Genomic DNA, 18,211 nt, shown 5'->3' on the forward strand with positions numbered 1-18,211 from the left:
CCCGTATTTTTGTAATGAATCAATGATGATTCACCATTACTTCGTATGACTAATATTGCCGCACCTGCCAAGTTTGTGAAAGTATATAAACACTGAAGGTAACGCAAACGTCCAGCGGATCATTTACGGAACTCAAGTTTCGGGTGAATATAAGATTTGTTATGTTGTATATCCGTGATGCGACGTTTGTCGCAATAATGTTGTTGGAACTGCGTTGATTATAATCTTACAACCTAACAAATTGATTTTGACTTGTGACCAACGTCATGAAATTATATTCATCCGACACAAGGGGTTCCCTGTGTTTTTGTGGATTTGTATTATCTTCGGTTGTTCATTATACTTTGAAGGTCGTTTGGAATCGAATTCCCCTCACCACTAACTGCAACTTGACACAAACAACTTCAATATGTGTGCAACATGCGAAACAAAATTTACCTGAAAGTAGGGATTCGTTTTCAAGTGCGCATTCAGCGATTATATACCTTGGTTACGCACGGATCCTCACTTTGAGGTAATACAAACTTAGCAGGTGCAACAACATTAGAAACAAGAAAAAGTGATGATGGCAACATTACGAAAGTGAATTCACCTGAAAGTCGGAATCCAAAACATTTCTCTGATACGCCGAGGGCTTGCATTACCTTCACTGCTTATGACTTTAAAACCTAAATGAACGTCCTATATGTCAGATTATTTCTTTCGGTGTAATATGATTATGTTCGGACAAGCAATAGAATCCACAGCGGAATGTTCCATAAATTTTCTCAATTCACCGATTTATTTCGTTCTCTTTATTCAACGCATTATCGCTATCAACACCACCTCAAGTCCTTACATATTGTGAGAAAATTAGTACACGCAATAAAAAACCCTTAACAGACGGCGGCTCCTCATTTGTTTTTTTTTTTTTTTTAAATAAATTCAAAATTCGACCAATCCGTGTTTCGCAACTGCCACCAATAACTTACGGAGCTATTCGGCCAAAGTACAATGATGTCACCCTTCGTATTGGCATAAAAGGAGCCACAACCTTCTCGTCCCCAAATCATGTCTTTCATATCATGGTCCAACTTGTCCATGAACCGATCTTCCGCCTTTTTTGTCAGGCTTATCACTTGAGCATCTCGTTTCATCATTTCAGTGATTGCGCTCGCTACAAAATTTACTTGACATTCGAGCATAAAGACGACGGAACTGTGACCGAGAGCCTTAAACGACGAATGAGGAATCAATATTACGTTCGAGTGTGTGGTGTAGCCACACCTACCGTATTGGGTCCGAATAGGTAGAAGTAATTGGGCGTATCGCTGAATGAAACGCCATAGTAACTTCTAGGTCTGTCATCAATCCATGACTGGAGTATGTTTTTGCCACCTTTTCCGATGACTTCTAGCGGTCCAAAGAAATTAGAAACTTGAAACCCAGTGGCGAGTATTAGAACCTAGGCGTTAGAGGCCAACATGAAGCATCAAAAACTCAGGAAAATAATGAAAAGTTGAAAGGGGAACAGATGGAGTACTCGAACATAAAAGCTTCTTCCTTGAAGTACTTACATCCACCTCTTCCTTTGATCCATCTTTGGTGTAGATGGTTCGTTCGACAATCTTGTCAACGTGACTCGAGTGAACACATACATTCGGACGAGCCATGGCATTGTAGTACTGTTCGGACATTAGAACTCTTTTACATCCGAAATTGTATTGGGGAGTCATATCGTCCAATAGGTGTTTGCGTCTCCTCAGCTCATGTTCCCGATACAATTTCGTCGATTTTCGACCTGGGTAACTGATTGTCAATAACGGAACGTCATCAGCTTTTAATCACTTACTGAAAGTGTTGAGGAATGAGTCAGCTTTGAAGGCTGAATATATGACCTCTTGTATCACAAAAATTGTGCATCGATACAACCACATGACCAACGGGAACCATTTGAAAATTGTTTTCATAAAATTCGGGAAGGTAAACTGTGGCCTGGGGAAAATGTATGGAGGCTTTCGTTGGTAACAATGCAAAGTCTCTACACCGTCCACAATGCTGGGAATGACTTGAATCGCAGACGCACCACTGCCGATCACGGCGACTTTCTTATTCTTCAAATCGATTTCCTTATTCCACTCGGCCGTGTGCATTTTAGGTCCGGTAAATGCATCAAACTCACTCGGAACCAGTGGGACGCGTAGACCGCCGGGTCCATTTATTCTAAACTTGCCAAGTGAGGATCAGTCATTTACGTTGCATTCAATCAGAACTCACATGATATCAAATGCCCGTGTTTCGTCGGACACAACGTTCGGCAGAGAACCATCGACGTATCGTAACATCCACTTCATCAGTTCATCATTCCAACGAACAGTTTTAACTTCGTGCTGAAATTTGATGTGCTCGCTGACGTTGTATTTTCGAGTGACTCTCTTTAGGTAGTCCAGAATTTCAGGCTGCGATGGGTAGTTTTCTGTCCAGTCTTTTTCAACCGAAGATTCAATGATTTAGCAAAAATTAAATGAAAATATATTCTTAGCGTCAAGGTTATACGTGAGAGGTTATGCTGATCGTCTTTATTTCACTGTGTCCGTATCGCAAAAAAACATGGTTGCTATCGGCAACTCTAACTGAACTAAAACCGCGCTACAATTTTGTATGAAAATTACAGCAAAGTTCAGTGATCGGCGTAACCTCCCCATATAAAACCTTGCTTAACTCAACATTTATATTTGCCAATGCTGTAAAGTTTATTGTAAACTTTGGAGAAGTCACGTGGATTAACATTGGTATATGTCAACCTTACAAAAGACTTACTTGGATTTAGTTCGAAGGAAAAACTATACAAGTGACTGGATATGTCACACGCACACCCTGAAACGATAAGAAAATATATTTTGAAAGTGATTTAGATTGGCCACTAGCAGGGATTTGTTTCTGTAACCTATGGAAGTTCTCATCTAATACCAGACACCAGACTAAAAATCGTCGCTCTTGAAAAATTGATGAATTAACCAAAGTTGTATATGAGGCGAAGAGGTTACGCCGATCACTATCACTAAGGAGCGTTATCGCAAAAATCCACTGAACTTTGCTGTAGTTTTCATACAAAATTGCAGCGCAATTTCAGTTCAGTTGAAATTTCGTACGTAAATTGACGCCGTAAATGTGCCTAAAATTTGAATTTTAAGTGAACGATTCGATGAAAAAGTGAACCGAAAAATACATTTCAACGCTTCCTTGTATGAAAATGACGCTACGTTAGAAAGACCTCCGCACTTTGCATTTTGAATTTCGACCGCACTTACGGCATGAATTGTTCAAATACTTTCCACGAATTATGCTATTCACTTTCCATCAATTCAATGGAAGTCATTAGCGCTGCACGGAAATAAATATGATGCTGCACTTAAATTTACTCGAAACTTGGGCTCCGAATTTTTGGTGATCCCCTGTATGTTTGCATTACCTCCAGTAGTTATATACGTATATATACCATTGGTAGTAAGAGTAAACTGGAAAGATCTTTTTGAAAAAAACTTCGCTCTACTTGGCGATTCTATTTATTTTGGCGATTTTTTTTGTCGAAGTTGAAAATTTTGGCAATTTGACTTTGGCGATATTTCACTATAATTAAATTCTCGTTGACAGCACCATTCGTATCGGAGTACCATACCTTTCACATACACCGTTTCTCTCATTCGTTCATATACGATAAATATTCTCATTTTTATAGAGAATTTCTTCTGATAAAAAATTACTTTGAGATGTTTAAACTCCGTGTGTTCGATTCTCTCCGAGGTCTTTGAATTTTTGTAAACAAAAATATAAGCGAAAAATTGAAAGAAAAACAAATTTTCGCCTAAGTTTTCATTAAAAAAAAAAGTTGAAAGGCCCCGGCGAGAATCGAACTCACGATCTCCTGTTTACTAGACAGGCGCTTTGCCTACTAAGCCACGGCGCCCCACACAAAAATTGATTCGTTTTTGCCATGAAATTTATCACACTATTTGCGCACCTACAAAGCAACGTCAGAATGTAAATGCAGCGATAAAAAGAAAACACATAAATTAGTAGACCAGCAACGTGCCGCTTTTATTGGAGTACACGAACCAGTTCAATAAATAAAATGTAAATTGTTCAAGCTGATAGCAGTATGTTTCAGCGAGAATTTTTGTTGTTTTAATTTAATTGAAAGAGATTAACATCGAAATGTTGTTATCCATGAACACAGATTTAATAGACCTACAACACTCTAGTGTCACCATATTCAGAGTTTTACTATATTTATTGAGCGGAGTGCGATAAGAGAGCCGATTGCTTATAGTTTCATTTACTAAATTATCAACAAAATGAGAGCAAAATCAATTTCAAAAGCATCAGAAAAATTCGTCAACTCGACTGATATGTTTACGTTTAGATGTGGCAGCTGGTCGCTTGTCAGTTTATCAGTTGCGTTTTATCGCAGAAAAAACGGTTATGACTTATAAGCAAAGAATGTTCCCATCTGGTTCAGACTCAATCTAACCAGAAATGTTTAAATTAAGTCTTTCACTTTAATCTGAATGCAGCATGTATTTACGGAACCTGAAGTGATAAATATTGGGCTCAGGCCCACTTTGCGAAACCCTTTTGACCCCTTAGACCCCTTTGATTGGGCAATTTACTCGTCGAAGCTACGTTGTTCAAGTTAGGGGGTCAAAGTTGAAGTGCACATGAGTTAGTCGCTAAACAGACTGCAAACAAATAAAATGAAAACCAATCGAACTAATCGGAAGTGACAGCCTAGCTTATTTCTTTCGGTCTCTCTATTTAGGTATTAAGCAAATTTTGTTACTGTAAAGCCTCATTACATTGATGTCATTGATTACTGTCGAAAACGGATGACTTTTGTTTCGAGGTCACAGTCAATAAACAGACTTGGAGGAGAAATTGGCTGCGTTTGGAAACCGTAAATCATGGACGAAAACTACTATCATTGTGTAAGTTACCTAACCAACCATGGGTCTGCTGTAACGTACTATTACTGACACTCGTGGTCGAGACGTGTATAATCAACGCATTTCAAGCAAAGAGTCAAACCACATCGAAACTTTCTGTCGTGAAATGACAGTTTTGACATTGACATTTTTGACGTTGTCATTATTGACATCTGAAAATTTTTGTCATAACCTCAATTGAAAACGTGAACTGAACACAAAACTTGTCTTTAAACAATTACTTTTGAATAATATTACAGTGTTATCGTATCCTTATTGTAATATTTACGATAATACTGTAATATTATTCAAAATTAATTTTGCTTTAAGACAAGTTCACGTTTTAAATTGAGGTTATGAAGAATTTTTTCATATTTCAAAAATGACAACGTCAAAAATGTCAATGTCAAAACTGTCATTTCACGACAGAAAATTTCGATGTGGTTTGACTCTAGAGTCAAACCACATCGAAACTTTCTGTCGTGAAATGACAGTTTTGACATTGACATTTTTGACGTTGTCATTATTGACATCTGAAAATTTTTGTCATAACCTCAATTGAAAACGTGAACTGAACACAAAACTTGTCTTTAAACAATTACTTTTGAATAATATTACAGTGTTATCGTATCCTTATTGTAATATTTACGATAATACTGTAATATTATTCAAAATTAATTTTGCTTTAAGACAAGTTCACGTTTTAAATTGAGGTTATGAAGAATTTTTTCATATTTCAAAAATGACAACGTCAAAAATGTCAATGTCAAAACTGTCATTTCACGACAGAAAATTTCGATGTGGTTTGACTCAAAAAAGTACTATTTATGACAGCTGCCAAATCGAGTACTTTTTGTATGAAATTGTATCCCCACTCTTTTTACAGTATGGATCACTGTCAAGTTTCAGTAACCTATTTAGAGGACCAATTTTGCTTAAAGTGCGTTACAATAATACATCGGTGTATGCAAACAACTGAACCGTCCTAAGAATGAAACGAATTTCTTCAACAAAACACCCTACCTGGATAGACATTCTTCAGCCAGTTCCCTCCAACATCCGCATTCTTTTCAAATATCGTAAACGAAATGCTGTCACCAAATTTCTTCTGCAACTGAACGGCCGCACAGATACCTGAGACACTATAAGTGTTTTGTGATCACAAAATGATTATTCAATTGGTCGATTTTCAATTGAAATTTGCAAGTGAAAGTTCACTTTATAACTAACCCGGCTCCAATGATTCCGATCTCGTACCGAGCCATTGTGTCTACGTGTAAAATTGCAATACAACTGAAGACGATAACGTTCTTGATATTGCCGATCGATAGATTCTATACAGTCGTTACTACATCGTGAATAGTCCGTGCAAAAGAAATATAAATTTTAAATTAAAACGACGGGTATGAGGTAGGCTGGTAGGTAACTGTAGTAGTCGTAGAGTTACGATTATTTTCCCACAATAGTATTTTGTTTACCGAAGGAAAAAAAAGTTGGAAATTTCATTTAGAGGGATCTGTTTGTGGCCAGAAGAGGGCAACGAGTCACCAGAGAAAGTGAATTTTCTAACTTTTTTCTCTAGGTCAACACAACGTTTTTCATGACCGCTTAATTTCTCTCCACAATAGACCATTAGAAAACGAAATTTTGTTGACTCTTTGTCTGTTGACAGTTCGGGATACAAAAGAGCTATTTTCTTGCCTCAGTAAAGAAATAGTTATCTACATAACAAGGGATAAAAAGTTGAAAAGTAGAGTTTTCGTGTGAATTTTGTTGATCACACGAAAACGAGACGTTTCAACTTTTATCCCCGAGTTATGTAATGGATTTTATCTGTCTAGAACGATAATCTCGAGCTTATCCCTCTAGGGAGTTTTTGTTTATCTCGATATATCTGTTCTCGACAGATAAAATATGATATGCATCTATTGCCAGACTGTTATTTTGACGTGTAGGCATTATGGCGCACGCCTTCGGCTGGGGCAATAATGTCCTACACGTCAAAATACCAATCTTGGCAACAGATGCATAATATATATTACATGCTTTTGAAACCTAAACCAAATTTCTAGGTGTGTAATAAGCCACTTGCGACCATAGGGAAATGAAATGCATGTAAATATCTATTTTTTTCCCTGAACTGTCACGTTGAATTAACATCGGATAGAAAAAGGAAATTGCAGCACGGGTGACTCCACCCTAGTTGTAATTTCCTATTTTCTCCCCTTGGTTAATAAATAACTGAGTACCAAAAGTTCACTTCATTGTAGAACTTTCAATTTCAAGAGAATGTGTCATGTGTGATACATACCCACCCACACACACACACAATTGTAACTTCGATAGTTCTCGCACACCACACAAATTCATAGTGTGCGAGACTCACATCTAAGTGGTGAATCTCGCGAAATCATGACTTTTCGTTACATGTCCTAAAATGACGGATACTATGATTCGCGTGTGCGAGATTCACCGACACCCACAAAACTGGGCGATGACTTGTCAGGGGTAAGTTGATTGAAAATTATTTGTAACCATCGACACCACCTTACACCTTACCACCTTACAATACAAATCACTGGACATTGAAAATTTAATTTCTTTTATTTCGGTCATAAACCAAAAGCAATTTCAAGATCTATCTGTATGTTCTACCTACGTTCTACCAAAAGGTCCACGAATTTTATTTTCTTCTAAAAAAACATTTCTTCTTCCACGCATCCCCTTATTACGTGATGATATCCACTGGTTCTCTTTCGATCGGAGAAATGGTAACCATTTCGTCATCTGGATAACATGCACCCTCCCAGTACTTGTAGAAAGCTAAAAATCATTTTTATGGTGAATTGATGCGAACCGACTGAAAATTGGCGGAAATCTTACGAGTCGAAGGATGTTCACAATTGTACAAACTCAATTGGCAATCGTTGTTGAAAGTGTAAGGACGCCAGCAGCCATCCACGGCCAAACCGCAAACTTTATTCTGCGGAAAGGTGTCACACGAAACAAATTGTAGACATTGAAGCTCTGGCGGTGGAAGGTCTCCTCCGACTCCATCATCAGAACACTCGCATAGCCCCAACACGGCTGTAAAGAACCATGAGAACCATCAAACACTGAAGAAAAAATTCGGAAAAGTTATTAATCTGTTTACCAAAAATGAGAACAACCAAGAATTTCATGGCGCTTTATTGATGGAAAATTCGCTACCGATTGTTACCGATTGGCAACAAATTTCCAATTTTGTTCTATTTAAGGCATAAAGCGGATGGCAAATATTTGAGTTCAAAATTTTCCAAGGTATACGAAGAGACACGTTGTTTTTGTCGAAACATGTTTAAATAACCTGAATGTGCAAACAACACCTTTTGAAACACCGAAAAAAAATATTTTTTTTAAATAAATACGTCCGTGTAAAAGCACTCGTTGGTTGGACGAGTTGGATAAGATTAAGTGGGTGGATTTAGGTCTAAAAACTGAATCCAGAACATTAGGCCAGGTTGTACAACCTACATAATTCCTATCTACACAGTTAAAGTAGATGAAGCCAGAGCCGATTTTACGATAAAGCCAAAAGCATTCACCAAAAAACAAGCAAATTAACAGAATTTAACAACGCGACGCAACAGACCAGTCCAGAGTGGAGAGCCGAAAAATAAACGCCGGCGGCGTCTAGCCGTCCAAAAAAGCGGTGGCGGCGGCGGCTAAGTACGGCTTAGCCGTTAAAAAAGTTCAGGCGGCGACTGGGCCTAGCCGCCGACCAAAAAGGTCGGCTGGCGGCGGCTGGATGTCAAATTTTTGTAATTTTCACGAATTTTTGCGATTTTTTACGAATTTTCGCTCTGTTCACAAGTTTTCGCGGTTTTAACGAATTTTTGCGCTTTTCATGAAATTTCACATCTGTTACGATTTTCATAAAATTTGGGATTTTCACAAACAAATGACCATGTCCATAGACAAGATTTTCTAGAAATTCTTGAAAATTTTCTTAAATTTCTCAATTTGCTTGGAATGTCGTTTTGAAGAAAAAATAAAAAAATACGAAAATCAAAGAAGAAAATATCTCAAAGATAGGCATCGCAAGGGACATTAAAAGTACGGGTGTATTCTCAAGTAACGGTATTGTCCCAAAAAATTAATTTAATTTTGTTGGTTTGTGTCATCTTTTTGTCTTTTATGGATAAAATATGCACGAGCCGCCGAGTTAGCCGACCTAAACCTCTGGCGGCGGCTTACGGCGGCTAGCTGCAATTAGCCGACCAAAATCTCCGGCGGCGGTGGCGGGTCGTTTTGGGCGGCTCTCCAGTCTATACCAGTCCAGAATTCTCATATAAGTTCAGTTTTTTGTGTTCCATCAACGCACTTCAAGCATGAGTGGTATTCTCAATAGGACACTGAAACTAGACAATGTATCATACAACTATAAGACACTGTAAAGGAAAATTGCATGCAAAATAGTACCACTCTATTTGACAGCTGTCGACTACGATCACTTTTGCTAGAAGTGCGTTGGTTTCACACAAAATAAAAGCTGTTACATTGCCTGTTTTTGGATAGCGATGCACTATAGTAGAGAAAAGCCTTTAAACACTGTTTTCGCGGGTAGTCTACACCGGGACATTTTTGGAATGAGTTCACTGATCTTCCGATTGGACCAGGTTCAAGCAGTGAGATGATAACATCTGGCGTAGCTTTCGTCCAGCGCAGAGCCATCTGTTATCATTTATCTGAGTTCAAGGTGACCAACATACAAGTATCGGCCAAGGTAAATGTAGTGTTCGCCGTCCATATATCCTTGGTATCGGCTCCCAGCGTTTGTAAATCAAAAACGAATTTTGTAGAAGGTGTCGCGAAAAAGAAGTCCGAGGTTCCGAACTCGTTCCGAACGGAATGACATACTTGTCTAAAGCCTTGAATGACTACCGAAAATTGCGTCGGGAGTTCTACTCAATGGTCAGAAATTCTACTGTCAATATAGGAGTGTTAAGTAAAAAAGACAACGGCGAGCCGAGATTTGCCCGATTTGCACATATAATGACGGTCCGGTCTGTATCCAGAGATCAGTTAATAATTAATGTCCTGGTTGGGACGAATCCTGCAACTAAACATCCGACGGGGAAACTGTGCCTGTGTTGTATAAGCAGATAACAGTTAAAATACGCGACTACGGTTCTAATTAGAGAAATCAAAGATCTTTCCGCTGCAATACGGGGACAATTCGGCTATTTTACATTCGTATGTCTACAATGTTCACGCGGCTGGTGCAAATTGTGATCTTCATCTCATTTCAGTAAAATTCTGTTCACCGATTTCCTCTCACAGATCATTCGTAAAATGTGTCACACCTCTATGAATGAACGTACGCTAGTAAAAGATAAAAATAGGCGCCACGCGTGTCAACACGTCTCTTACCACTATTATATAAAAAAAACGACCAAACATCAAAGAGTCGATTAAAATTCGAAGACCCGGCTGAGTTATAATTAAAACTGGTCTGCCCTGCCAATAAATAAAAAAATTTAAAAAAAATCTGTTCCCGCCCAGGTTCGAACTGGGGGCCTTCTGCGTGTAAAGCAGACGTGATAACCGCTACACTACGGGAACTGCTGGTAGATCGAAGTTAAAAACACTTCACAGTAATTTACTCTTCAAGCTCTTCGGCTATACCTTACCTATGTAGATTGTGTTGAGTCGTGTAAAAAATCTGAAAGTTGCTCGAGAGATCCATCAAAGCAACTGTAATTACTCTCTTAACTACTTTTCAATTACATTCAATGGATTTAACGAAAATAAAAAAGAATCTGTTTTCGCCAGGGATCGAACCTGGGACCTTCTGCGTGTTAAGCAGATGTGATAACCACTACACAACGAAAACCCATGACGGTAGCAGAACTACTCAGTTTTCCGTTCTATTCGTTCTAACGCTTTTCTATTAATATTTGTTTTATCAATAACACGAAGCACATTAGTCGATCAATAAAATTTGTTGTCACAGGTGTGTTATGTAGATCGTACGATATTTTGGTTGTCTTTGCTACACATATATCAGCCTCGGGGCCTCAACCTCATTTCATAATATTTTGTTCAATGGTTTTAAATTGATTGAGTCGGTTTAATATGGGACTGTAGTAGGTTCGCGTATGTAATGCGTTGTGGTGACCTCTACTCTGATTTTTTTAAATTTTTTTTTTTAATTTTTAAAACAAATCTTGAAAAGGTGCTTTCTTTCCAAGATTTTTTTCATTTTTAGAAATTGAAAAAATATTTTTTGACGAATACTTCACTCACATCAAAAGTCGATCCTGCAGCCATGAATCTTCGAAATGTGTTAAAAATCAAAAATTTCGTTTTTCTTCTACTTCAGAACCCAATTGTTGTCCATCAAAAAAAAGATTGTTTTCGCCAGGGATCGAACCTGGGACCTTCTGCGTGTTAAGCAGATGTGATAACCACTACACAACGAAAACATGTTTATCGAGCGGCTCGCTTCAACAGATAAATCAACGATTAATAATGTTGAGCGAACAGTTTACAAAGGCTTTAGTGTAGCATGCTACACCTGTAGGTGTTTCTCATGCTAATCTCTGTTTGCTTGTTTATGTATATTGATTTACACACAGCATCTATAGACGTAGATATCTCAATTAAATTTTTTACATTAAATTGATTACGCACTTGCAGTCGAGCGGGTAATCTATTTTGAGCTGAAAAGTATTCTGGTTGAATTGTTGATTTTCTACAGTGTGTACACTGTCCTCACAATCATAGCTTGTAGAGTTTGTAGATCAGATAAGTACAAATTGATGTGCTGGTAAATATTCCATTTATTGATTTGTGACAAGCAGACGCGAATTTCAAAGAAAAGTTCAATGCTTTAACGCAAAAGACAAAAAAAAAATGTTTTTCATTAAAAAAAAAAAGTTCAAAGGCCCCGGCGAGAATCGAACTCACGATCTCCTGTTTACTAGACAGGCGCTTTGCCAACTAAGCCACGGCGCCACATTCGCCTGGCTTAGACGTCAAAATTAGTTTCAGAATGTGTAATTAGGTGGAAGAAAAGGTGTTTGTTTTTAAATAACGTACCTACAATGTTGGAGAGTTGGAACAGACACAACAAGTACTTATCGTTAAGAATGGAAAATAAAAAGTTGTCGAAATCGGGTTTACATTTGATTACAAGTTGGCGGTTGATTAGGGAAAGGTATGATGTGTTTTGCATTATTAAACGTTTGACTATATGCAGCATTGCAGCATGTAACATTGCACAAGGTGAGAAAGCGATGCACGGCTTATCATCGAGAATTTTTTAATTTTGAAGATTGGGAAAAACTCCGAAAATGTCGGAAAAAATTCCGAAAAATTCTCATTTTTTTCTGAACTTTTTCAGAATTATTCGGAGTTTCTCCGAATGTTCAGAATTAAATGCTTTGCGTGATGGTATCAAGGTCTATAAATACCGAGGGTGGCTATTTTCATCTATTGGTGTCATTGGTGTTTATCCTGTCCCAGTATTTGCTCGCGTAGTTTCACCATCGATAGATACTTCCTGGTGAAAAGTTGTACATTTTTTCGTCGAAAATTTAAGGAGACTTTTTGACATCTGACATAAGAGTGTTAATGCTGTGAGCAGTGCTATGCTTTTCCGAATGAGACCTTTTATCTTAAAATTATGGGCAAATGACAAAAAAAAAACAGAGATTCAGATATGTGTCAGTCCAGGAAGGGAGGGGTCGTGAACATGATTGCACAGACTGAGTAGGTTTATTTTCCCATCGAATCTCCTGATTTATTTACATAATAGCATCTGATACAACCGCAAAATTCACCCGAAAATCACAGAAAATCAAATTTCGACCAACTAATGTTTCTCATCTGCCACCAGTAACTCGATGTGGTGCTCGACCACAGAATGGTAATATCGCCCCTCGGATTGGCATACCACGAACCACAGCTTTCTCTGCCCCAAATCGTCTCTTTCATATTCCTGTCCAGCCGGTCCATGAACTCATCTTCCGCCGACACTTTCACATTTATCACTTTTGCGTTTCGTTTAACCATTTCAGCGATGGCGCTCGCTATGAAATTCACCTGACATTCTATCATGAAGATGACGGAACTGTGACCGAGAACCTGTCCGGAAATAAAACGGAAATCAATTTTACGTTCGAACGGGACACAATTGCCCAGACGCACCGTATTGGGTCCGAATAGGTAGAAGTAATTGGGCGTATCGCTGAACGCAACGCCATAGTAACTTCTAGGTCTATCGTCAGTCCATGACCGAAGTACGTTTTTGCCACCCTTTCCGATGACTTCCATTGGACTGAAGTAATCATTCGTGCGGAATCCAGTGGCGAGTATCAGTACCTAGCCGTTGTAAAGTGAAATGGAAGTGAAAAGGATGGAAAAATTTGTGCACTCCCATCAGAAGTCTCGCTTGATGCACTTACATCCACCTCTTCCTTTGATCCATCTTTGGTGTAGATAGTTCGTTCGGAAATTTTGTCAATGTGATTCGAATGCAGATGAACATTCGGACGGGCCATGGCATCGTAGTACTCTTCCGACAGAATGACCCTCTTACAGCCGAAACTGTATTTGGGAGTCATATCGTCCAGTAAGTGTTGGTGTTCCTTGAGTTCACGTCGACGATATGTTTTCGTTAATTTGTGGCCTGTAAAGCGTTGCAAAATGTATAAGAACGACGGAACTTTGATCGGGTAAGTGCCACGTCATAAATGAATCAAGAGCATGGCTCAACGCCCTGCTGAAACGATTTCCCCGGTCATGATGATGCGTATCCCGGTATACTTACCGAGCGTGTGAAGAACGGAATCGGGTGTGAAAAGACCATACAGGAGCTCATGCAGCACATAAAATGTAAATCGATACAACCACATGACCAACGGGAGCCAGTTGAAAATTGCTTTCACAAAATTCGGAAATTTGAACTGTGGCCTGGGTAAAATGTACGGAGGTTTCCGTTGGTAACAATGCAAAGTCTCCACACTGTCCGCAATTCTGGGAATAATTTGAACCGCAGACGCACCGCTGCCAATCACAGCGACTTTCTTATTCTTCAAATCGATTTCCTTATTCCACTCGGCCGTGTGCATTTTGGGTCCAGTAAATGCATCAAACTCACTTGGAACCAGTGGGATGCGAAGAGCGCCTGGTGCATTTATACTGTAAGTTCGTTGTTGGGAGTCAGGGTTTCTTTTCGTTCGTCCGTTATTTTTCACTTACATGATATCAAACGATCGTGTTTCCTCGGATCCAGCGTTCGGCACAGAACCATCCACATATCGGACCATCCATTTCATCAGTTCGTCGTTCCAGCAAATCGTTTTCACTTCGTGCTGAAATTTGATGTGCTCGCTGATGCTGTATTTTCCAGTGAGACGCTTCAGATAGTCCAGAATTTCCCGTTGTGATGGGTAGTTTTTGGACCAGTCTTTAAGGATGACAAGAACAGAGAAAATGGCGCGAAATTGCTTTTTGAACACTGACGTAATAGAAGTGGAAAATTTTATCTGCCGCAGGTAACTTTGTCTCCAGAAAGCCCACAATAGCTACCACAGCTGCAGCTCTCCATTCATAAACATTCAGCTGTATCAGATATCATAGAGTACTTGGAGACAAAGTTGCAACAGGTAAGATTTTCAACTTTTTTTTGTCAGTTTACCGCAACTAGGTGCTGAAACTACTGAAGGTATCACTTACTTGGATTCAATTCAAATGAAAAACTGTAGAAATGACTAGCAACATCGCACGCACATCCTGAAGAGAAAGAATGACTTTAATGAGAGTGAGAGTGAGTTCGGAGTGAAATCTTGTGTTTACGAAAGGGTAACGATCAGTCCATATATGGGAAATTCCAGCGTAAGTCATGTTACCAAATCAAATTTTGTCTCTTTTTGATGTACGAATACGCATCAAAGAAGATGCGAAAAAACATACCGTAAGTCATGTTACCAAATGTGACTATGCATATTGTAGAGCGCCATCGCTACAATACAATGGGGATGTTGTGAGAGTGAAAGAGACAAATTTCTGTCACAAAATACGTGGATTTACATGATTTATATACTAATTCACTTTTTATTTAGAGTGTCAACGCTCTCTGAAAACCTGGCTGGTATAACACCTCCACTTATACCATTTCATTCTAGTAAAGCCGGTAAAGCCGAAAGCACATGAGCAATTTTGCGTACCTGAGATCGACTTGATTTCCACATAAAAATGTTCGTAGTGAGTCGTAAGAGAGCTTCGTGAAGGATTTCTAGTGGTGCTCTCTTACTGCGAAAATTTTAAAGTGGAAACCAGACTTAAAGCCGAATTCACACGAGCCATTTTGAGTTACTGACATGCTGCGTTTTCCATTGTTTAGCCAGTGGCGAATATCGGATTACAACGGTAAATGCAGCATAATTGTCGATCCCCATCAACGCCAAGTTGGTCGTGAGTTTTCGGTCTTAACGTACGCTACAAAATCACATTTTGTAGCGCCAACGGTTTCTATACAATTGAATGTGGTGAATTCGTTTCACAGCTGACTGCTAAAATTCAAATCGTATGAGCTAATACAATGAAGTGAGCTTGCGCTGTACCCGCTGTACTAGAATTCACCGGAGACTTAGGTTCCGTGTGTTTCTGCAAGCTCGCATTATTTTCAGTGGTTAACAAACTTTTGTCGGTTTCAAGATAACTGAAAGAACGGGTAGTCAATTTCAATTTCAAGTTTCAATTCTTCGGAAACCAGAAAAATGAATTTATTAACCCTACACTGTTTAAGAAGGAGAAGAAGCAAGAAGTGTTTCTAGTGTTACTAGTGCTCCTGAAATAAAATTTCGTTTTTCTAAAAAAAATAGTTGTCGTGTTACACCCTCTCACCCACGATTTTATACAAGGTTTTACATCGCAAAAAGAAACATGGCGTCTATCGGTAACTCGAACTGCATTTCAGGACGATACATCAACTGAACTGAAATTGCGCTATAATTTTGCACAGTTTAGCGGATCTTTGTGTTAACGGCCCTAATATGATCAGCATAACCTCCTCACATAAAAAACTTGCTCTCACCATCTGAACTGGATAAACTTGAATACGGAACTACATCGTACAAGAAATTATTAGTTTAACTCGACTAAAGCATCTTTAATTTACTAAAAAAAAATACGTCAACCGCTACTATCGCTTAGTCATCATGTAGTTGGTTGATTACGATCACAATTCACACGTTTAGCAATTATATTTTCTTCTTTTCCATTTGTGCCATTAAGGATTGTTCACATTATTGATAATTGGTTAATTTGCTGTCAAATCAGCGTTAAGTCGTTTAACTTACACTTTTCTCGCGTAAATGTTCAGTGTCACTATAGTGATTGCATATGAATGTGTCTATTAATACGAGGTTATTGTCAATGGTTCAAATAAACTGCAACTCGCGTAACAAAGTTGCGTTGTTTTTCCATATTTTTTCATCCCAATCAACGCACTTCAAGCATGAGTAGTACTCCAAATAGAGTACTGACGCTGGACAGTGTATCATACACTGTAAAAATATTTTCATGTAAAATAGAGTACTTTCTGGAGCTGACCGCTATAACAAGTGACCGTTATCGCTATCGAACGAGTTGATTTGACGAGGCCAGAGTATAAACTTTGAAGGTAATGCAAATCACAAAAAATCGGTACCCAAGTTTCGGGAGAATTTAAGAGCATCGTCATATTTCGTTAAGTGTAACAGTAGAGCTAACGATTTCTGTAGAATTGACGAAATATCACCACATTATATGATTGCATAAAGATGAGCAAAAATTCTATTGAAACTCCTTCAATGAATTGAATCTAAATAAATAGTGCACTCAAATTCCCTCGAAACTTGGGTCTTGTGTGTTTTTACGGATTTGCAATACCTTCGGTGGTTACTTCGGACGAAGCATATTCATCATTAAAAAGTAAAGAAAAATCGAAAAAAAACGTCACCGTCATCGGCATGAATAAGATGTTGATGACCGAATAACGAGTCAAAGTTTGTTTATATTCGTTTTGATTTTACGTTTACCTGGATATACGTTACTGAACCATGTTCCCCCTACATCTCGATTCTTTTCAAATATTGTGAATGAAAGCGATGAACCAAATTTTTTCTGTAATTGTATGGCTGCACAGATACCGGACACGCTGTGTGTTTTTTTTAGTGATTTTTTCTTTGTTATCAGCAAAATATTCAATCAAAATTTAACAAACAAAATCCACTTCAACTAACCCAGCACCGATGATTCCGATCTCGTAACGAGCCATCTGTGTTATGTGTTCACGCACTCGATGCTATACTAACACTATAAAAACGTTTAACGAAAGGCAATCAACGTTTCGTGATTAAATCCGCTCAATTCTCAGCACAATAAAAATGAGAAGCTCAACTCGTTTTTGCATTGGGACCGTTCATAAATTACCACGGCACCGTGAGAGGGGAGTGATTGGCGTTTTCATTTTACATACTAAAATTTTCAGAAAATTTTGATCTTCACGTGGAACAAAGGGTGAGTTTCCAAAAAAAAAAACAATTTTTCTGTTTCGAAATATGTGAACGTCCTCCCTTTTGTTTATACATAATCCTGACACTGACCTTCAAACTGACTGTATGAATCGAGCTGTAATCTTTTGCATGCACTTTTGTTGCAAATTGCAATGGTCGTTCCGTATTTCGTCTTTTTAAAATATGGTTCAGGTTTGTCAGTTTTGGAAGTAAACGGTCAATGTCTTATAGGTACAGTGGGTACAGTGTGCATGCTGAGCAGCTGATAGTATATCATAGCGATGTACTTGAGTGTTTTTAGCCCCGTACGAAGTACGAAGGGGCTTATAGGATTACAATGCCGTGTGTAATTGATGGAATTCGAAGCAGACGGTAAGGGCAAAGTGTTTGCCTATGTTCATAGATGACGAATCCGCAATAAAAATTTTGTCTGTCCGTCTGTCCGTCTGTCCGTCACGTCGATATCTTGAGTAAATCAAATCCGATTTCAAAATTTTAGAGTTAGGGCCGCCTAAGTGCTTTAAGGTCTTTTGGGGATATTTACGGCAAAAAAAACGTTGGAAATGTAAATGAAACGGCAAAAGATAGGTAATGTTGATACCGATCCAGGAAAAAAAAGTTTATTAAAATCGGGTGAATGGCCCGTGAGTTAGGGCCCTAGAAGTGAAAGGCTACTCGGCCCTAAGTGTATTTTGCATATAACTC

The 18,211-nt window shown here is 38.5% G+C and overlaps 3 protein-coding genes and 5 non-coding genes across 9 annotated transcripts; all 8 read right to left on the reverse strand.

Annotated features, from left to right (window-relative positions):
- Positions 1–767: 767 nt before the first annotated feature.
- On the reverse strand, positions 768–6,316 carry LOC119077299 (baeyer-Villiger monooxygenase-like). 2 transcript variants are annotated; one of them, XM_037184462.1, is made up of 8 exons: positions 6,192–6,316; positions 5,985–6,103; positions 2,800–2,856; positions 2,257–2,464; positions 1,832–2,202; positions 1,557–1,780; positions 1,271–1,444; positions 768–1,211 (listed from the first exon to the last, which is right to left on the reverse strand). In XM_037184462.1, the coding sequence occupies exons 1-8, from the start codon at positions 6,224–6,226 to the stop codon at positions 915–917; spliced, it is 1,485 nt and encodes a 494-aa protein (XP_037040357.1). In that variant the 5' UTR covers positions 6,227–6,316; the 3' UTR covers positions 768–914. The 2 variants fall into 2 exon arrangements, with proteins under 2 accessions (XP_037040357.1, XP_037040358.1); XM_037184463.1 differs by lacking the exons at positions 5,985–6,103; positions 6,192–6,316 and adding an exon at positions 3,659–3,725.
- Trnat-agu lies at positions 3,874–3,946 on the reverse strand. Its single transcript has one exon. It is a non-coding gene; the product is annotated as a tRNA-Thr (tRNA).
- A 1,304-nt stretch (positions 6,317–7,620) lies between the features above and the next one.
- Positions 7,621–8,228, reverse strand: LOC119077301. The gene is made up of 3 exons (XM_037184465.1): positions 8,116–8,228; positions 7,845–8,048; positions 7,621–7,784 (listed from the first exon to the last, which is right to left on the reverse strand). The coding sequence occupies exons 1-3, from the start codon at positions 8,141–8,143 to the stop codon at positions 7,690–7,692; spliced, it is 327 nt and encodes a 108-aa protein (XP_037040360.1). The 5' UTR covers positions 8,144–8,228; the 3' UTR covers positions 7,621–7,689.
- A 2,264-nt stretch (positions 8,229–10,492) lies between these two features.
- On the reverse strand, positions 10,493–10,565 carry Trnav-uac. The gene has a single exon. It is a non-coding gene; the product is annotated as a tRNA-Val (tRNA).
- Positions 10,566–10,763: 198 nt separating this feature from the next.
- On the reverse strand, positions 10,764–10,836 carry Trnav-aac. Its single transcript has one exon. It is a non-coding gene; the product is annotated as a tRNA-Val (tRNA).
- A 519-nt stretch (positions 10,837–11,355) lies between these two features.
- On the reverse strand, positions 11,356–11,428 carry Trnav-aac. The gene has a single exon. It is a non-coding gene; the product is annotated as a tRNA-Val (tRNA).
- A 459-nt stretch (positions 11,429–11,887) lies between these two features.
- Trnat-agu lies at positions 11,888–11,960 on the reverse strand. The gene has a single exon. It is a non-coding gene; the product is annotated as a tRNA-Thr (tRNA).
- A 765-nt stretch (positions 11,961–12,725) lies between these two features.
- LOC119077298 (FAD-binding monooxygenase ktnD-like) lies at positions 12,726–17,337 on the reverse strand. Its single transcript, XM_037184460.1, has 8 exons — positions 17,234–17,337; positions 17,030–17,148; positions 14,685–14,741; positions 14,208–14,415; positions 13,777–14,147; positions 13,412–13,635; positions 13,155–13,328; positions 12,726–13,091 (listed from the first exon to the last, which is right to left on the reverse strand). The coding sequence occupies exons 1-8, from the start codon at positions 17,266–17,268 to the stop codon at positions 12,795–12,797; spliced, it is 1,485 nt and encodes a 494-aa protein (XP_037040355.1). The 5' UTR covers positions 17,269–17,337; the 3' UTR covers positions 12,726–12,794.
- Between the last annotated feature and the right edge of the window lie 874 nt (positions 17,338–18,211).

The sequence above is a fragment of the Bradysia coprophila genome, unplaced genomic scaffold (assembly GCF_014529535.1).
Source record: "Bradysia coprophila strain Holo2 unplaced genomic scaffold, BU_Bcop_v1 contig_235, whole genome shotgun sequence".
Classification (NCBI taxonomy): domain Eukaryota; kingdom Metazoa; phylum Arthropoda; class Insecta; order Diptera; family Sciaridae; genus Bradysia; species Bradysia coprophila.

What these genes read in the sequence shown, in the direction of transcription:
- LOC119077299 (XM_037184462.1), bottom strand. Translation starts at nt 6,226, where the DNA reads ATGGCTCGGTACGAGATCGGAATCATTGGAGCCGG. An exon ending in TTCCTTCGAACTAAATCCAA is followed by an intron (nt 2,465 to 2,799) that starts GTAAGTCTTTTG and finishes CGGTTGAAAAAG; the next exon opens with ACTGGACAGAAAACTACCCA. An exon ending in ACACGGGCATTTGATATCAT is followed by an intron (nt 2,203 to 2,256) that starts GTGAGTTCTGAT and finishes TGGCAAGTTTAG; the next exon opens with AATAAATGGACCCGGCGGTC.
- LOC119077301 (XM_037184465.1), bottom strand. Translation starts at nt 8,143, where the DNA reads ATGAAATTCTTGGTTGTTCTCATTTTTG. An exon ending in CTTGGTTGTTCTCATTTTTG is followed by an intron (nt 8,049 to 8,115) that starts GTAAACAGATTA and finishes GGTTCTTTACAG; the next exon opens with CCGTGTTGGGGCTATGCGAG. An exon ending in TTGTGAACATCCTTCGACTC is followed by an intron (nt 7,785 to 7,844) that starts GTAAGATTTCCG and finishes AATGATTTTTAG; the next exon opens with CTTTCTACAAGTACTGGGAG.
- LOC119077298 (XM_037184460.1), bottom strand. Translation starts at nt 17,268, where the DNA reads ATGGCTCGTTACGAGATCGGAATCATCGGTGCTGG. An exon ending in ATCGGAATCATCGGTGCTGG is followed by an intron (nt 17,149 to 17,233) that starts GTTAGTTGAAGT and finishes AAAAACACACAG; the next exon opens with CGTGTCCGGTATCTGTGCAG. An exon ending in ACACGATCGTTTGATATCAT is followed by an intron (nt 14,148 to 14,207) that starts GTAAGTGAAAAA and finishes ACGAACTTACAG; the next exon opens with TATAAATGCACCAGGCGCTC.